The sequence below is a fragment of the Drosophila ananassae genome, chromosome 3L, assembly GCF_017639315.1.
Source record: "Drosophila ananassae strain 14024-0371.13 chromosome 3L, ASM1763931v2, whole genome shotgun sequence".
NCBI classification, from domain to species: Eukaryota; Metazoa; Arthropoda; class Insecta; order Diptera; family Drosophilidae; genus Drosophila; species Drosophila ananassae.
In genome coordinates, this window is record NC_057929.1 from 22,297,848 (window position 1) to 22,318,476 (window position 20,629).

Consider the following 20,629-nt stretch of genomic DNA (forward strand, 5'->3'; position numbering starts at 1 on the left):
GACACTGTCCTGGATTCGGGGGGAGCCCGCTCGCTTCAACGTTTTCGTCGCCAATCGGGTTTTGACAATCCAGGAGTTGACCAGAAAAATGGAATGGCGGATGTTCCTACGTGCTTGAACCAAGCAAACATCCTTTCGCGTGGTGCTCATCTCAATCGAGGATAACATATGTTCTCATGGTTCTGCGTTTCTTGGCCCTCAAGATCTGTGGTTCCACCGGTTCCAACTGAAAGATCTATTCTGAAGCTGAGGGCGTGAGTGCTGCTCATCCAATCTCCGAACAGCTGGTTCCAAGTATGCTAACTCGTTTCCAGCACTGCACCAGGCATTTGCATATGTGCATAAGTTCTTACATCGTGGCATTGCTAGCGACATCAAGTCTGGACCCAACTATTATTGCGACTAGTGCAGCGTGTGAATTTTTGGGATGACATAAAGTAAGAGTAGTATGTGACACGCAGAAAAATGTTGCAAAGATAAAGCGTTGAAGATTCAAGATTTTCAAGATGAAGATTCAAATAGAGGCCATCGTAGTCCGAAAATTGTAACCTAAAGGGATAATGTTGGGCATATGTCGAACTATAAGGAGGACGAAAGTTTCTAGTCCTTTTAGTAAGAACGTTAAAATTTATGTGTGTTAGTAAATGCTGGCTGCCTTCATTTCTTTTAATGAGTTTACATAGAAAAATGACACCCAGCATCGTTCTAAAGTTTGTTATTGATGGTAAGTTGATTAATAAAACTCTACTTTGGTAAGGGGGATGGTGAAGATTTTCATTTCATTAAGTCCTCTAAGAGCGAAAATTAGGAAGTTCTTTGTACAGATTCTATGTGATCTCGTGCTCAAGTGGATGAGGCACTAGAGCCACTAATGCTCCTTATGTTATTGCTGAAGCCAGGGATTCAATTAAGTATCCCCCCTTCACGTCTACTCATAGTGCCTATGCCTATCCTTCCTGAGGCGGCTCGTGGTGCCACCCAGCTTTCCTGATGAAAAGTACTAGGCGAGTACTAGGCGGAGAGATCTCTGTGAGATCGCTGAGGTCCGCCAGTTCTGCGGATCCAAAGATTTTTAGTCTGCTCAAGTTCCGTTCAGTGGCATAAGAGGTGGGTAACTGTTTCCTCTTCCCCCTCGTGCAGTAGTTGTTGTGGGGTACTGACAGACGTGCTGCGTGTGTGCCTATCAGCCAGTGCCCGGTAATTGTCTTCACTGCCAGGCTGTCCTGTTTATGGCCTGTAAGTTTCGCCAATCTTTTCCCACAGCGAGTTGGTCAGGTCAAACGGAAGGTTCCTCCATTTTCTAACGGCTTCAAGGACGAAAAACTCGCACCTGGTGCCTGGCTCGTGGTTCGCCCCACGCAGTCTTATTGCCGAGAGTTAGTCTTAATTTCGCAGTCTTATTATCTAGAGTTTTGCCCAGGTATTTCGCACTTCCACTCAGGGTTAGAAATTCCCCAAGGAGCTTCGGAAGCTTAAGACTTGGCATTTTTTACTTCCTAATAAACAGAACCAGCTCTGTCTTGAAGGGATTAACTCCGAGCCCTATCTTATGTGCCCATGCTGAAAGCACTTCCAGCTTCTCTTTCATAAGGTCGCACAGCGTTTGCGGGAATTTTTCTACAAAGGCGATAGCAACAACGTCTGCGTACGCAATTAATAATCAGACGCCAACCTCTAGGGACCGCAGTAGTTTTTCACATCCACGTTCCATAGTAGAGGGACACGTACCATAGTTCGCCTTGACACTACTGTTGACCAGGATCTGCCGTATTAAGTGGATCTTATTATTACAGATCGATTCCAAGTCCCGTCAGTGCGTCGATGATTGAGCATGGCCGGATGTTTCTAAAAGCACCTTCGTTGTCTAAAAAGGCAATTAGTGCAAATTCTTTGTTATCGAGCGCTTTTTCAGCGATCATGGTAATCACGTGTAGGGCTTGCACTGTGGATCGGCCCTTTTTATGAGCATGCTGTGAGCATGAGATGTCGTTTGGGTTTATGGTAAGGTGGAGATGGAGACATAAGAGCCTCTCCATTGTTTTAAGAAGGACGAGAGACTTATAGGTCTATAGTACTTGGGGGTGCAGTGGGACGGTTTCCCTACCTTAGGTAAAAAAACAACTATTGTACGCAGTCACGCTTTTGGCACCATCCCAGAAATGAAGACTGTGCTAGAGATCTTTTAAATCCATCGCCCTAGATTAGCCCCGGCCATTAATAGCTGAGCCGGTAAAATGCCGTCCGGGCCCGGAGACTTGAAGGGTTAAAACTATTGATCGCCCATCCTTGGCTACGCATCTCCTGGGTTCCGTACCAAGTGTGCGTCGGTAAGAGCCTCAAGCGATTCCTGACTTGACGTAGTCCACCTCTCATCCAATGTCTTAATATAGCCTACTTTGAAGGCCGTGTTTGAGAGGATCTTTCTTAGTCGAGAGGCCTCTGATGCATACCATAGGGTGGTTTTTTTTAAGGATGCTAGCGCCATCAAGCTGGCTTTTCCGATCTGCTGCTGCCCATTCTTTTTAAAGGACAGGCTTTATGGTACGCCTTGCTACATGCCACTTTAAGTGTTTCTACCATGACGGTAAGTCCCTTATAAGTTCCTCATTAAGATATATATAGAATCGTTTTATACATCTCCCAGTTAGCCTTCCTGGGATAGCGTACTGCTGGCTTAGTGAAGTTTTCGAAGTTTACCGCTATCTCGAGCGATGGTCTGAATGGACTTATTAAGGACCTTCCAGCTGGTGATTGCGTCAGCTAAGGAGTACGAGTATATGGTTATGTCAGGGACTTCTCTCTAGTTCTTGACGATAAAAGTTGGCTCTGAGCCTCTTTCACCCACTACGAGTTTATAGCTTAGGATAAAATAGAAGATTCACTTATCCCTCTCGTTTGTGTCAGTGATTCCCCATTGAAGGTAATGGGAATTGGCGTAGAATCCTATTACTATTAGTAGGCCGATCTTTCTCCTTTCGCTGTCTTGTACAAGCTGTCTGAGCAGCGTGTGTGGGGGAGGTCCAATGTATTCTAAGAGGGCGCCTAGGCCCTCTATAGCTGCGGCAAAGTGATCTTCATTACTGAAATTTGGTAGCAAGAAGATATTAACGTTCTTTTTTGCAAGAATACAAGGACGCTTTTTACCTGTTACATAGGCTGTGCAAAGTCTGAACTCTGACGCCCCCAAACTAAGTGTAAAGCTACCAGCTTTTTAGTAGCAAATTAAAAAATTTCGATTAAATTTTCAAATATTTTTTGTGGGTAAATTTAACCCCAAAAACGCAGCCGCTCATCAATTAATGCCGAATATAAAAGTGCATATCAAAGAGCTTAGACGCAGAAGCTCTACCACTTAAATGCTGATAAAAACCGCTGCAGCTAAACATATTATGATTATTTTGAAATGGTTTTGTTGGTGACTGCTTGGCCCAACACCAAGAATCCTGGCTCCGTGGATCTGGGACCTCCTTTATACTCTTCACCATAGTAACTTCCGCCCCGGTGTCGGACCCCAGCAGCAAGTTCTCTTCCATACCGAAGCCTCCAAGAGGATCCCCTTGCCAAGTCGCTTTTCTCCGAGGTATACCCCTATAGAATGTTCTCCACCACATCTGACATTCCTTCAGGGCGCCACTCTTCAGTTGGCTCCTCCAAGTCTGGCACTTGGACGTCTATCTCCAAGTCGATGCCTCCTGATTTACACCTCGCATCCGACTTGTAGATCCTCACTGCTTGTAGATCCTTAATGATCCGGTTACCGACACCTTAAAGGATCCTCGCGGTTTCCTCATTGAGTGTGAGATCGACCTCCACCTTGGCGACCCTCCAGTCCGCCGTGGGGAGTGTGGGGTTGCACATCCTAAGCATGGCCAGGATTGTAGTAGGGTCCGACGGCTTCTCTGTCAACCATACGCGGTCCCTCGGTGTTCTGGGGATCTCCCAGCGACGCAGTCATGCGCTTGTTTTACTTTCTGTTTTACTCATAGGCTTACTGACTTCGCATCCGGGTACGCTATCACCTTGATGTTCCCTTGATGCACCCTGATGCACCATGCATCTTCGCAAATCGTTAAAACATAATGTAAAAAGTAAAGGTCTAAGATGTCTTCTTTGGGGTACACTAGATGTGACGCGGTCTAAACGCAAGTGAAAATCTTTAAAGAAGACTCTTTGAATTCTTCCAGATAAGCCGCTCGAATTCCATACAAGGAGATCAGTTGGGAATCCCAAAAGACTGAGCTTACTTATAAGAAGAAAATGGTTAATAAAGTTAAATGCTTTACTGAAGTCAATAAAAATTACGTCTGTTTGTAAGCCATTCCGAAAACTAAAAAGTTGGTAGTGATGGGGCGGCGCTTCATGAAACCTTGGAGATTCGGTGATACAGCTGGCACAGTGATATTATTGAATTACAAAGGTGTTGCAAATGTGAGGTGATTAATTTTAAAAAAGCTTTGAAATTGCTTACCATTTTGAAATGCCTCTATAATTAACAGCGTCGCATTTTTCCATTACTGGCGAATACACAGGCATAACCTTCGACCAAAAGATGGGCAAAATATAAGGTTGACTGCAGAGGAGGAAAAGAGACATGTTTGCGCTTAGTGTTTACAAAGTTATAAAACTGCTTCGGATCCTGAGTAAACTGAATCCGACAGCGGCGAATATAACTCCTATAACATTCTGCGTTATGCACGGTGAAATTGGACCGAGCTACTACGTATCTCGAAAAACTAACTGTAGATCCAGATAATTTATGCTTATTTAAAAGTCTATTCATGACGTTATTTAAAATTAATAGGTACTTTGTATACCAAGAAGGATTATTTGATGTGAACGGATATTTCCACGGCACGCAAAAGTCAAAAAATATATTCAAAGTGTAATAAAATTATGTAAGGCAATGTTTATATCTTCACATTCCAGTAGATCGGACCAGTAAAATCCTTAAGGGGGGGTTAGGGTTTTAAAATTTTTTTTTTTCGATTTTTTTTTTTTTTTATTTTCTTATTAAAGAACCTTTCAAGAATACTGTGTCCAAATTTTAGATGGATAGGTGCATTATTAACAAAGATACAGCGATTTTAGCAACCCCACCTCCGAGCCAGGCCAACGGAGAGAAAAACTTCAAAGCGTTTACCCAAAACTCACTTTTTCAAAGTCGGTGCCCATCATAACTTCAAAACTACTGAATCGATCGTATTGAAATTTTTACCACTTCTTGCCAACATAATTGACCAGGTATCCCTGGAGAGTTTTTTCCAAATTTGTTTAAATTTCTATTTTTTAAATAACAAATTAGCCGATTTTTTTTCTCAAAAATCACGTTTTTCACTTCAAAGTGTTCCCAAAAATTTAAAAATCGGAACTTCTAAAAACCCTCCCAGGGTTACCTGGGAAATATGTCTATCTAACGATAGAACTTTAATTTTTTGATTTCAGATAATCTACAACCGATATATGAGGGGCACCGCAATGCAACTTTTTTTCGAGGAGCCTGCTAATAATGGTCGCCATTGCCGTAGTTCTTATTATTTTTTTCTGAAAATTTTACAAAACATTCTTCTAATGTTGTACTTCAATCTAAAAATAGTTTAAATAAATAGATGTATACCAGATTCTCAAAAAAAAACATGAAAATGTGTCTTTTTTTGCTCGCTCAGACCCTAACCCCCCCTTAAGGGGATGGTTTCAGAGGCTGAAAAAAACACATTTTTGCGATTTTTTTTTTATTTCTGAGTGAATATATTTATTCAATTTTTTTACACGATAAATGGCTATATTTGGAGGGTATCTAGAAATTTTTATTTTTAAAAAATAGTTATTATTTGTCGGCCGGAGTCGCTTTAAAAAATTATTATCTTGCGGTGCGTTAAGTCTGGTCTTACAGTGCTATCGGAAATAAAAAAATTAAATCAAAAAGAAAAAATTTAAATTTACTTAAAATATTAGTTTCTTGTGATGAACGGATGAACGAAACCATTTTGAAAAATATGCGATTTAGAATTTTTGGTGCGGTTGTAAAATCGGAGGTAAATAAAAATCAGCCCATTATTGCCCGTAAAAATGGTAAAAAAAAATTAAAAAAAAAAAAGTTCGTCCATTCGCAAGTATTTATTGTATTAAAGATGTGTGAAAAATTTTATTTAGATCCAAGCATTACTTTTTGAGTTACGTTACGCACCGACTTGAAAAAGTTCATTTGAGAAAAACGCGTCTAAAGTTTTAAAAGCAATTGAAAGTATATGGAGATTAAGTAACTAGATAATCGGTATCACAGCGAGCTTTAGTCCGATCGACATGAAACTTTCTCAGGATATTCCTGGGATAATGTTCTATTATATAAAAAATTTTAGAAAAAAATTTTGTTTAAGTCTCAAACCATCCTGCCCCTTTAATTCATTTATTCAGTTTCGAAAGCCCAATTTTTCCCAGGTCCAGCCCTTTGGGTGGCCAGAGATATGAGCGGCTGCATAATTCGATAAGTCGACTGTGTAGGCTGAAGATTATTCGCCACAAGCCCACCAACAGCGGATTTCTTACGCTTTGGAATCTCATTCAGTAGCTGAAGACTACTTCACTGTGAATCAAGCTCACAGAGTTGGTCATTGAATTTGTGAAAACCGCTAGCCAACTCCTAAATTCATTTTTAGTCTATCTCATGAACGATCTCATTTCGTCCTTAACAGCACGGCAACCGTCACAGCAAAAGCATCTGAAACTGAGGGCGTGAACCCACACTTGGCGTATACTACGTTCTCACAGACCCAGCAGTGGATGGTAGGCTGGGAAGAGGAGATTGTCTTATTATAAGATGATTATTTGAATGATCCATGATAATTTATTATTTATTATACCCTTGCAGAGGGTATTATAATTTTGGTCAAAAGTGTGCAACGCAGTGAAGGAGACATCTCCGACCCTATAAAGTATATATATTCTTGATCAGGATCACCTCCTGAGTCGATATGAGCATGTCCGTCTGTCCGTTTGTCTGTTTCTACGCAAACTGGTCTCTCAGTTTTAAAGCTATCGAGTTGAAACTTTGCACACACCCTTCTTTCCTTTGCAGGCAGTATATAAGTCGGAACGGCCGGGATCGGTCGACTATATCCTATAGCTGCCATATAACTGATTGATCGGAAATGCCATAACTTTGGTGTTTTTTAAGAGGGAGGGTTTGTTGTTTTTTAAGTTAGAAAAATGGGATTTGGTACAGATTCTATTTTGGGAAAAACAATCTGATTTGTTTGCCAATTTTCCCAGGTCCAGCCCTTTGGGTGGCCAGAGATATGAGCGGCTGCATAATTCGATAAGTCGACTGTGTAGGCTGAAGATTATTCGCCACAAGCCCACCAACAGCGGATTTCTTACGCTTTGGAATCTCATTCAGTAGCTGAAGACTACTTCATTGTGAATCAAGCTCACAGAGTTGGTCATTGAATTTGTGAAAACCGCTAGCCAACTCCTAAATTCATTTTTAGTCAATCTATTTTGGGAAAAACAATCTGATTTGTCGAATTTCATAAGGATCGGCCAACTATATCCTATAGCTGTCATATAACTGATTGATCGGAAATGCTATAACTTCGTTGTTTTTCAAGTTAGAAGCATGGGAGTTTCAATGGATTCCTCTTTTGGCAAAATAATTCGATATGCCAAATTTCATAAGGATCGGCCGACTATATACGATCCGCTATATATCTAATAATATAAGATGCGTGGTGCCCCCTAGCGGACTACGACTCAACTGCAATATCAACTTCGGCTCCGCCCGAAGTTAGCTTTCCTTTCTTGTTTATAAAATAATTTAAGTACCTTTATAAGAAGCGATTATAAGAATCTCTATTGAGCGACTTAAGGCGCAAAACAGATAAAGATGAAGAAGCCGAGCAGAGCGATGCGTCTCAGAAAATTAATAAATATATTATTTTACCTCCAAATATACCACATCACATGCGAAGCGCTACGGATATTTAAATAATATCAAAATATTTATTTTTACATAAATATAAATAAATATAAGTACGCACCGTTTTCAGATGTTGCCGCCGTTGCCGTTTTCTATATTTAGTGAAAGCTGCGTCGAATGGTTACAGTTCCAGTCGATTTATTGAAGCCATTGAACTTTTCTTTAAGGGGGCATGCGCAGTTGGAGCGGCAAAAAATAGATATTTTTCCCGAATTTTTTTCTCGTAATATTGAATTTTTTTGAAATATCGCTTTGTTATGTAAAAGTACATCATTTTAACTTAAATTTGAAAAAAAAGTAGAAAATATTGCGCAGTTTCAAAGTTATGCCCCGTCAAAGTAAGGTCCGTCTGAAAAACACGGGTCGCGGTGACCAAGACTGTGGAAATCTGGATCGTTTGAAATCAAAAAATGAAACGGATTTACATTTATTGAAAGTTTATCTAGTACCTAATCGATGGATATTAACAAAAAAAATTCGAAAAAATGGCGACCTATCAAAGTTGAACAATCGTTTTAAGTCAAAAAAAACCGTTGGTTTTTCAGCTGTAAAAAAAAAAGTTTTGCTTAAAAAAATCAAGCCTTCGATTAAGTACTAGATTATTATGTATTAAGAAAGCATGCCAGATTTCAAGACAATCGGGTCACTAGTTTTCGAGTAAGAGTGGTCACCGACTTCAAAAATGTAATTTTAAGAAAAACGTGTTTAAAGTTTTAACTTACTATTACATAAACCGGACGCCCCTACCTTTAAACATGTGTATCTCAATGAATTTTCATCGAATCATTTCAAAACATTTCTAAATATATACACTTTAAGAAAATGCCTACGAGACTACGAGAAAACTACGAGAAATCCCAATAATAAGTTCTAATTTCTGTCGATTAGTTTCGATTAATTGCATATTCAAGGGATTCACAGCTGTCACCACTAATTAATTTTCCCATTTCATTTTTTTATATGTGTGACGTTTATAAATGATGTTGGCCTTTGACGTTTCGATTGAAAATCGATTTTAGCAATTCACAGAGGTGTAATTGGGAGCTACAAACACACAACGTTAATTCTAAATTTGAAAATTTAAGAAGGCTTCTTCTTGAGCTTGTAATTTTGTTGTACACAACTGTTTTAAAAATAAAAGTGTCTCGCACAATAGCTCAACTGGCTAGAACGACAAACAGAAAAAAGAGCGTTTACTTTTACTTCTCAACACCCCATACCGCTCACTCACTCCCAAAGGAAGGCAATTGTACAATGCGGAACAAAGTGGACTTTGTTTTCTTTGGAGGCCCTAGTGTCCAGCATACTCACGAAAACTCCCAGACCTTATTGATTTCAGATTTATTGATATCAGGCTAACGAATCGAACAGCTATTGCTGCAAAAGCGGCGAAAGCGTCCTGCTTGGCAAACCAGCAGATCGTTGCCTTCAAGGCAACGCCAACTCGTCAGATCTCTCCAAGAACAGGCTGAACGTGCACAGCTGCGGTCCGTCGAGAAATTCTCGCCGATGAATAAAGAATCCCCTTGGAATGCCGTCTGTAAACTATTCAATGAAACTTTCAAAAGCCGTCATCGTACTGACCAACAATGCAACTATCTTGATTGTCTAAATTGATTGTCTCAAAATACCATTCCTGAAAGCCCACAGTACTATTCCGGCATACCAATTTGGCTTTTAAAGATGACATAAAATCATGGAAAAGTGAAAAAAATAACATCAGAAATGCGAGAATACTATAGCACCTTATTCCCCGACTTTTCTAAAACCTTCGACGGGTAACTAGATAACTGATAGATGATATTTTATAATTTATCATGGTATATATGTGTTTTGAATTATATATATATATATATATACTAGCTGTCGCGGCAGACTTCGTACTGCCAGCTGTTGTTTTTTTTTTTGTTGCGTTCAGAATCTTCTTTTGTGACAAAATTTAAAATTCTTCAAACTTAAAAAAATTATCTGATACAGTAAGAACTGAAGATAGCTAAAATTAAGTTTCGCGGAGCTATCATTTTAATCATTTTCAATCCCAAAAATTAAAGAGTACCCTCTTATTTTATTCAACTTCATTTATTGAATAAAACCATGAAGTTTTATTATTATTTTCGATACATCATGTTGCTTACTTACAAAACAGAGTTTTCCTGAAAGACTGGCTATTTATAAGATTTAAATTTGATATTTACAGACACACACTGTTAAAATACATTCTGTCTAATCATCACTAATTTACCTCTGTCTCTGTCTCTGTTTCTGTCTCTGTCTCTTTCTCTGTCTCTCTGTCTCTCTGTTTCTCTGTTTCTCTGTCTCTCTGTCTCTCTGTCTCTCTGTCTCTCTGTCTCTCTGTCTCTCTGTCTCTCTGTCTCTCTGTCTCTCTGTCTCTCTGTCTCTCTGTCTCTCTGTCTCTCTGTCTCTCTGTCTCTGTCTCTGTCTCTGTCTCTGTCTCTGTCTCTGTCTCTCTGTCTCTCTGTCTCTCTGTCTCTCTGTCTCTCTGTCTCTCTACCTCTGTCTCTGTCTCTGTCTCTGTCTCTAGCAGTTTTAATAGCCAACAGAGACAGCCGATTTTCTATCCGTTTTTATTGATATATTAGAGATGATTTTCCAGCCGTAATAATCGATAAATTAGAGATAATTTTTAAGCGGTTTCTATCGCTAAATTAGCGATGATTTTCTAGCGGTTGTTATTGTCAACGTTACTACTACACTTGATGCATAAACAATAATGATGGCCGACAACTGTGTAGGGAGTGAGAAAGAAAGGGGACCGGCTTCGTTCTCATCCCTACTCCTTGCTGTTTATTGGGTCAGAAGTGACACCTGTAGACATCTGGCGGGGATAACTAATTAAATGACGATTGATCAGTTTTCGGATGTATGTATTTTTGTATGTTGTATCATAAAAAAAGAGAAATTAAAAATTTTGTCTAAAAAATAAAAATAAAAATTTAGGGGTGGACTACCCCTAACATTTAGGGGGATGAAAAATAGATGTTGGCCGATTCTCATAGATACCGGATAAGCACAAAAAATTTCATCAAAATCGGTCAAGCCGTTTCGGAGGAGTATGGTAACGAAAACTGTGACACGAGAATTTTATATATATATATTAGATATATATATATATATATTGGATTTATTGGACCATTTTATTTGAATTATATAAAAATGCAAAGGCATACCGCCGGTTTCGCAAACAATTAAAATATCATTGCTTTATTATCGACGAACGTAGATGTCATTAGTCACCGCTTCATAGGTATATCCCTCGTATATAGGAAGAAATGATTAGGTCAGACGACGCTTCCTTGTTCCTGGACCGATGTTGAACTCCTTAATTTACTTTTGTGCCTCATCATATAGGCTCGGCTTAGAAGGTACGATCCGAGCACCTTGTATACATTTTACGGAAGTAGGAGCTTAATCTTGTAGATGAGATCATCCAACCACACTCTTTCAAAATGCCTGGGAACATCTAGAAAAATAACAGAGCGGTACTCCCTTTGTTCCAATACCGTTTGAAGTTTTTCTATTGCCATTGTAAGAAGATTAAATCTTCTCACACGCCAAGACAGGTGGATGGGACGGGCAAAGCCGGGAATGAGTGAGTTAAGGGGAGTCAGTCACGGAGAGTAGGTATTCGAGTGTTCAGCACAGGGGGGAGGCGAAAGAAGAATCACCGATGAACGGAAAGGTCCTCGGAAGTGCAGCGTAGAGTGCCCTTAAGGGAGTAGAAGAAATTCACTCAAACCTGCAAAGCGAAGGGCGGCCAACTCGTGAACTCAAGCCCGTCTAGAAAAATAGGATCGGGGACACCTTGGTCCAGTCAGAAGACTCCTGATCTAGGCTGATCTAGTTGCATTATTTGTGGGTTCAGGCAATAAATCGTATCAGTAAATTCGGTAGAACGCTTCCACCAACTCTGTGAGCAAGTCACGGAATTTTTTGCGAGCAAAGGTTGCAAAAAAAAAAAAGCGAGACAACAAAACGGTTTGTTACAACTTGTTCAATGGCCTTTTTCTAAAACCAAATTGGTGATCCGGGACTGGTGATTTTTTAATTGAGGCAAAATTAGCCTTATCTCGGTCTCCGGTCATAGGGACAGCACACGCGACTGCATAGCAGACAAATTTCCTAACATAGGCACCACCACACCGCTCCAGGGTGAGCTGGAGGTTACCGGTGTACCAATAGCCTCATGCAAACTGAAACTTAGGGAAGCCAACAAAACAGAAAACCAGGTTTGCTGGGACTTCGATCCCAATTGTCTCAAAGAATAGAACCTCCCAACTACTTTGGATGGACAGAACCCGCATCAGCACTGCTTTAATTGTCGTCACGGGGCACTAGCTAGTGGGAACATGCTAGCTGTAGGGACGAAGAAGAGGAAGAAACTGTTGAGCATCTTCTCTGTTGAGCCACTGCCCAGCCCAGCAGTCTGTTAGATTTCTACACTTTGGTGATAGGTTCATTACCAACTCGGTTATGGCAGAAATAGATCCAAACCGGGGAAAAAAATGTACCACAGGGTGTGAAAACTGCTAGACTGCTAGAGTCCTTTCTGTGACTGAATACGGTATAAGTGTGGAAGAGGTAACCGCCTGCCGTCTAACCTATCCCCACAATGGGACACTGCTAGAATAAATGCAAGAATCCATTCTGGTTCGGGTGGGATAGAATATCTGGTATGTCGAGATGAAACAAAACAAAAATTATTATTATTGTAGCGTGTGAGTGATAGCGCTTAAGAGTGGATTGAGGGTAAACACGGTTTCGATCCCGAACCTTTCGCACCTTCGAGACCTAGCTATGTTTGGGACCTATGTTTGTTTTGGACTTTGGTTCAGTGGAGCTTAAAAGCTTAAAGGCTTAAAAGAGCAGTTGAAAAAAATTTTAAATTTTCTAGCAAGGTGAAGATTTGCATCCCAGGTCAAACTTCTAGGAGCATATAGTGCAGAAAAAAATAAGACATTAATTTAATGAAGACGATGGTTGCTTGGTTGATTTGAACCCGGTTTTTTTTTCTGAAATGTCGGCTCAGAATGGTGTCATTTTAGGGGAGTTGTCAAAAATTTGAATTGAACTTGGTTATTACGAGAGTCTACTTTCAAAATATTTTCAAAAAAACGCTATCTTATGCATTCTATAAAAAGGCAAAGCTATGTATATTCACTCGGCCATTAGAGCTGATCAAGAATATATATATATATATATAAAGTATATAGTATATATATATATATAATATATACTTTATTTATATTTTTGTAGAAAAAATATATTACTATTAATAGTGTAACTAACTAAAAAATAATTTGTAATATATATATATATATTTTACATGTTTTTATTAGGAATGTAAATTTCAATTTAAAAATCGACGATGGAACTGTAGTACTTCTGGAGATGAAACGGTATTTGGTCCTGTAACAAGCTTAGGTAAGTCCATTATCATTTTACTAGAAACAAATTTTCATCCACCCCAACTTCAATGGTACAATTTTTAAACGTACCGATACATACATAATCAAATCACTTAAAGAAAAATTATATTCTACAACGTTTAAAAATTAACATGATATGCAACTAAATATGGACATTTCCTAGAATCGCAAACGTACGTGTTGGCACCTAGTGCCAAGATCTACTACCCTATATGCACACTTAGTAATTTGGTCCAATTAATATGCATTAGAATGTTGCAATATACAAACCCACTAGCCTATAAGCAATATGCATAAAGCAAGCATAAAGCAACGGATCGTGTTGGGCATATGTCGAACTACAATGGCTGAGGAGTAGAGGACGAAAGTTTCTAGTCCTTCTACTAGGAACGTTAAAATTTAAGCGTGTTAGTAAAAGCTGGCTGTCTATATTTCCATAAATAAGATTGTATAGAAACATGACACCCAGCATCATTCTACGGTTTGTTAATGATGGTAAGTTGATTAGTAAAAGTCTACTAGAATCTACTATCTTATATGAGAATTGTTCTTCTGAAATAAAGATAGTTGCGAAATCAGAGTGAATCGTCTCGTTACTCAGTGTACGAACTACGGCACTTAAAATCAACCTAATTCGAGTGATCCTGTGTAAAACGGTTCACAAGTAGGACTCTCTCAAAGCTATCTACTTCGCGTGGCTCCAGTGTAAACGGACCACCAGTAGGACTTTCATCATCGAACCTACTTCGAGTGGCTCCTGTGTAAACGGACCACAAGCCGAACTCGCGGCATACCAGTCTACTTCGAGTGTTGCTCCCGTGAAACGGACCACATGTAGATCCCGCGTTCCCCAACTTACTTCGAGTGTTGCTCCCGTGAAACGGATCACAAGTAGGACCGGCCGATAAGGAATCAGCCGAACCACCATACCATCTGTACTTGAGGAAAACCAGCCCAGGACAAGTACCCACCATCTACGCCAGCTTGATCACAGCAAGCACCTGGTTAACCCGATCAGTCCCTCGCAGAATCCAGGTACATTTAGTCAGATTCATACATTTTTTGACTACGACTCCGAGTCCTACCGTTATGCCCGCGATTTCCAATTCGACGGGGTGGCAGCACAACGCTGTACGGACGAACAAGCCTTATGATGTTGGATGATGTGGATCCTCAGGATTAGAAAGGGGCAAAGTTTTGGAATGAGTAATTCAATCAGTATCTGAAACAAATCACTAGTCTAACAGCAGACATAACGAATTTCTAACGTGGTTAATTTGACCAAAGGATATTTCAATATGCCCACGGGGAAGTCATGGTCGTGTTAAGCAATAAAGGTGGTAAATGATCAACATTAGGCCACATGAGTTCTAGGACGTTAAAGTCCCCCAGAGATACCAGATAGTCACAATCAGGCTGAAAATTGAAACAAATTGAAAAGCGCACAAGTGTTTCCAGTATGTGGCGGTTCGAACGATGGTGATATGTAGTAACAGGTAACAAAGATTGAGTGGACTGGATTTTAATGCTAAGGAATTCTATGTCACCAAACTTTTCTTATTAATTGTGAGAAATTCGCAGTCTTCTTTATAAAAGTACCTACTTGAAAAAACTTCGGAGCTTAAAATCTGCGTCTTTAACCAAGCTTCTCTAAAAACTATAATGTGGGATGCAAAGAAAGACGTTTGCTACGTAACCCTCTACCCCTATGCAATTTATATAACAGCAAATCACCGATTGGGTTGGAGTCCCAAGATGTCCGTAGCTAGACCCTCTAAAGGTCAACAAAATGCGGTAGGTTTTTACAAGCTCACAATAGTTCTGCGTTTCAAGTAAATATTGACAAATTTTTTTGAACTGCTTGTAGCATAGAGAAAACCAACGCTCCTCGTGCATGCTAGCTAGAATGTCATCCATTCAAGGTTGGGAGTGTAAGACTTTTATCGTCGTTTAGGCGGAAACAGTCCACTCAAACCCGTATAAAACAATTTTTCGTTTTTACCAAAAGTATAGCAGAGGACTAGGACTAGGTTTCATACAAGGCGAGCCCCTGGGGGTGAAGGAGATTCATCAGTTCGCCGACTTCTCCAGTATCTGATCGGAAAAGCAATTCTACTGGTTCTGTTTGTCCCTAGTAGTAGCTCTAAAGAACTTTCCAGCATAACGCTTGGTGGCAGTTGAGAGTCACCTTCTAAGCTAAATAGTGCAGAGTAACACAGCAAGCTGTGACGTGTAGTTCATTGAAAAGATCACTTTCGTACCGTATGAAAGCGACTGCAGTTTTTTTGCCATCTTTAAAGGCACCTGTACATATTTTTGGTTTTTGGTTATTTTCGCGCGGTTCCCACTGCATATGTACAACCCACCTCCCGTCCAACAGACCGAGGAACGCTGCCGCGTAAGGAGGAGTAGAGGACGAAAGTTTCTAGTCCTTCTACTAGGAACGGTAAAATTAAAGCGTGTTAGTAATTACTGGCTGTCTACATTTCCATAAATAAGATAATATAGCAGCATGACACCCAGCATCTTTCTACGGTTTGTTAATGTTGGAAAGTTGATTATTAAAAGTCTACTATGAAAGAGTTTAAGGAGCGGTTTGCACAGAGCCTCGACGGAGTTTTTCAGAACACAGCCTCCATCAGGGCCGGGCGAATACACGGGCTTGACCTTAAGAAGATCCGATAACACATCACTTTGATTGAAAGATAGGCAAAATATAAAGTTGGCTGATTGGCTATTATAAGCTTAAGGCTGAGCTGAACTTCTGCTAGGTGAATACGTTGTTTAAAAAAAATGTGCAAAGATATCGGCCATATAACATTGCAAATGTTTGCGCTTAGTGTTTACAAATTTATAAATCTGCTTCGGATCCTGAGTAAACTGAATCCGGCAGCGGCGAATATGAAATTGGTCCGAGCTACTAAGTATCTTGAATAACTAACTGCACAGCCAGATAATTTATGTTTGTTTAAAAGTCTACTCATAACGTTCATTAAATTTATAGGTGCCTTGTATACCAAGGAAGATTTGTTGAATCGAATGGATATTTCCACGACCCACAAGCGTCGAAAAATATATTCAAGGTATAATACAATTTTTGTAAGGCAATGTTTATATCCTCGCATGCCAGTAGCTCGGACCAATCAACTTTCAAAAGAAACTTATTTTCTTTCATAAAATCAGTCTTACGGAAGAAACGAACTTTTTGAGATTAAAGTGTGGACTTTAGGTCAATTAAGCTATTTTTTTCGATTAAAACCTCAAAAGTGGGATGATACGGATCGTCTGGGTTAGAAAGGGGCAAAGTTCAAACATAAGTCCATCAGCCAAGTTATGCCAATACCGATCGTTCTATGACAGCTATAGGATATAGTCGGCCGATCCTTATGCAATTTTATAGATAAGATATTTTGGAAAAATATAACATGTTTGTGCCAACCCTCTAACTTTAATAACACTTAAATTATGGCATTTCCGATCAATCAGTTATATGGTAGCCATAGGATACGGTCGACCGATCACGGCCGTTCCAACTTAAATACTGCCTGAAAACAAGAGAAGGATGTGTCAAAGTTTCAACTCGATAACTCTAAAACTGAGAGACTAGTTTCCGTAGAAACAGACAGACAGACGGCCTGGCGAACATGCTCATATCGACTCAGGAGGTGATCCTGATCAAGCATATATAATATATACTTTAAGGGTCGGAGATGTCTCCTTCACTGCAAGGGTATAAAAATTATTTATATATAAGCTGTATATGGTGTAGTTGTTTTTCGGCCATTTCGAAAAAAAGAGTGTTCAAAGTTTGTGTAAGTAGCAATCAATATATTTTTCGTCGCCCTGATCAAGAATATAATTCTGATGAATATAATATGGTCGAAATATGCTCATTCCTTTTTATACCCTTGCAGAGGGTATTATAATTTTGATCAAAAGTGTGCAACGCAGTGAAGGAGACATCTCCGACCCTATAAAGTATATATATTCTTGATCAGGTTCACCTCCTGAGTCCTCTCAGTTTTAGAGCTATCGAGTTGAAGCAGTTGAACATAGTTGCACACATCCTTGTTTTGTTTGCAGGTAGTATATAAGTCGGAACGGCCGGGATCGGCCGACTATATCATATAGCTGTCATATAATTGAACGATTGGAATTGGCATAACTTTGGTGTTTTTTAAACTAGATTGATGGGACTTTCTACGGATTCAATTTTGGGCAATCGAATCAGATCTGCCAAATTTCATAAGGAAATTTTCCTTATTTTTTTTCCTATAGCCTCCATATAAATGAACGATCAGAAATGGAATAACCTTAACTGCAAGGGTATATCAACTTCGGCTCCGCCCGAAGTTAACTTTCCTTTCTTGTTTTATATAAGTTGGGTAAATTACCCTTTGCGACGGTATAAAATATAAGGATGTTAGATAAATTTTTCGTAAACTTTAACATATGTTGAATATTTTCAGCGGCACCTGAAATGGCTTTTATTCATGCTCTGGCGGCTGCAACTGTAACTAGCTTTATAGCCCGAGCATGTAGAGATGGTCAGTTAGCTTCCTGTGGTTGTTCTCGAGGCTCTCGACCCAAACAGCTTCACGATGATTGGACTTGGGGTGGATGTGGCGACAATTTAGAGTATGCTTACAAGTAAGTTCAAATATTGCGAAAGTTACAATAGTTACAATAATAACATAGCATAAAATGTGGCGTGGATACTTTCCACTGTTCACAGTATCGTCTCAAGTACAGAACTGGTAGACATTGCCCCGGGGCCGGAAAAAAATTCTTCTTTTACCCGAGACAGACAGTACCCAAACATTGCCGAACGATTAATCTACGAGAGAAAAATCGTTAGTCGCTCTATACAGAATTCTATATAGAAAGTACCGTGCAAATAACACTGTGACAGAATCTGATTTCCCTCAAACATTATTACTGCTAGTTATTATTTTAAACATAACATTAATTTAAATTTTATTGTTACTAAATACTATTTAACGAAAGTTTGTTACAGAATTTTATTCAACAAAAAATGTTATCATATACAACTTTTCTGTCTGTGCATAGTTCACCAATTCACATGTATTCTCTTTTTGACCAGCTCAAAAATATGATCGCAACACAGCGGTAAACTATTCCGATCCGGCAGCATTTCGTATTTCTCAAGGATTCAAAACTTGTAACACAAATTTTAGGAATTTTTTTGTAAAAAAACATTTAAAAAATAAAATGTTTTTCTAATATTAACCTTAACTAGGTAACCATTAAAAATTAATTTTTTCAAAGTAATGTATATTTACATATACATACAGAATATATTTTATTTATAAATAGTATCGTTCATATATATATAGCTTTAATAACCATAAACGATATTTCTAAACTGTTAACTAAGTCAACAAAGAGGAAGTTTGGTTTTCCACATCTTTATACCCTAGCAGAGGGAATCATAATTTCATGTATAATTGACATATCCGGTGACATATCCGACCTTATAAAGTATATATATTCTTGATCAGGATCCTCTGGAGGTGATATAAGCATGTCCGTCTGTGTGTCTGTTTCTATGCAAACTAGTCTCTCAGTTTTAAAGCTTTCAACTTCCAACTTTTTACACATAGTTCTTTCCATGAGTGTTATAAGTTAGAGTGTCATTCTTTGGATTTTATGTTGGACCAACTTATCCGATCTATCAACAAACAACTTTGTTGTTTTTAGAGTTTGAAGGATCGGACTTTTTATGAATTCTATCAAACACTATTACTGTACTCTCCGTCTACTCTTTCCTTGAAGTTTTCGTATATGATTTAGCTGCGTCCCCGGAAATGAACGAAACTAAAAAAAACTCGTTGTAAAAAATAGTAAAATGTGTGCAAATAAAGTGGCTCATATTATCAATAAAAGTTAAACAACAACGGGCAACGTTAAAAACATTGTTGAGCTATCAGAATTTTGATAGCGACCGAATTAATACACAATCCACAATTCGATTTATTTTTTATTTAATTTTTTTATTTTTTTTATTTATATTTGTATTTTATTTATTTTCTCTTATGTTAAATTTATCCTACCAATTATTTACATTACTATAAATTTAAGTTATTAATGGGGCTAGAGGAGCTTGATGCTGCTGTGTTGGACGGTACGGCCGTGAAGCAATGCTTCGCCCAACTCCTGCAGCTTAGTCCTCCCCCCCGTTACGCACCCTCTCCAGGGCTCTCTGTTCCTTCAAGACCTTCGCCACAAACTTGGCTGTGGCTTCCCATTTGCCCCCCGACTTCAGCATCAGTGGCACCATGCTCTCCGGTGAGAAGGTCTCCTCCAGGCTCTCTTCCAGGTTGATGCGCTCCTCGTCGAAGCGCCGACAGTCGAAGAGGACATGGTAGGCGTCCTCCATGACCCCCCTGCCACATGAGGGGCAGCCATCCTCTCGTTCCTGCCCGAATCGCTTCAGGTAGCTTCTGAAGCACCTGTGTCCGCTAAGGGCCTGAGTCATGTAGAAATCCACCTCGCCGTGCTTTCTTCCGGTCCATATGCCCACATCCGGAATGAGCCTGTGCGTCCAACGTCCCTTTGTAGAGTTTTCCCATAAGCTCTGCCAGTTGGCCAGGCTTCTAGGTCTCGCCGACGCCAATGCGGTTTCGTCCTGCGCCGTCTCGGCCAGCTCTGACCTCTCCCGGACCAGTTCCCCTAGCGGAATGAGACCGGCGATCACGAGTGCCGCGTCGTCCGACACCGTTCTGAAGGTGCATGACGTGCGTAACGCACAAAGCCGATAATCAGCCTCGATACCCCTCACATAAGGCCGCACGGTCATTGCCTCGGCCCACACCGGGCCCACACCGGAGCCTTATCGTCTCACTTGCCCTCTTGTGAGCATACTCCAAGTGCTCCCGGAATGAGAGCCGCGTGTCCAGCATCACTCCGAGGTATTTAATGGCTCTCTTTGAGGTGATGGCCACTCCTCCTACTCGGACCGTCGTCGTTTCCACTTTTTTCCGGCTGGAGATTAGCACTGCTTTCGTCTTGTGCGGTGCCAATTGTAGTCCGGCGGTGGACAGCCAAGCCTCCACTTTCTCGATCGCACGGTTCGCAGTAGCTTCCACCTCCCCGATTGCCTTCGCCACGACCACCACTGCAACGTCATCGGCGAATCCAATTACGGATGTTCCCTCGGCCATTGGAACACCATCGTACATCGCGTTCC

General features: G+C 39.9%; 1 protein-coding gene across 3 annotated transcripts in view; it reads left to right on the top strand.

The window, feature by feature from the left end:
• Positions 1 to 20,629, top strand: part of LOC6496791 (protein Wnt-5) — a 164,773-nt gene that overhangs the window by 62,302 nt on the left and 81,842 nt on the right. For 2 of the 3 annotated variants that reach the window (XM_044715468.1, XM_001965735.4), the window contains exons 4-5: positions 13,330 to 13,414; positions 17,889 to 18,069. In XM_044715468.1, the coding sequence (XP_044571403.1) occupies positions 13,330 to 13,414; positions 17,889 to 18,069 (266 nt within the window). The remainder of the gene's footprint in view (positions 1 to 13,329; positions 13,415 to 17,888; positions 18,070 to 20,629) is intronic. The other variant, XM_032455707.2, reaches the window with a different exon arrangement.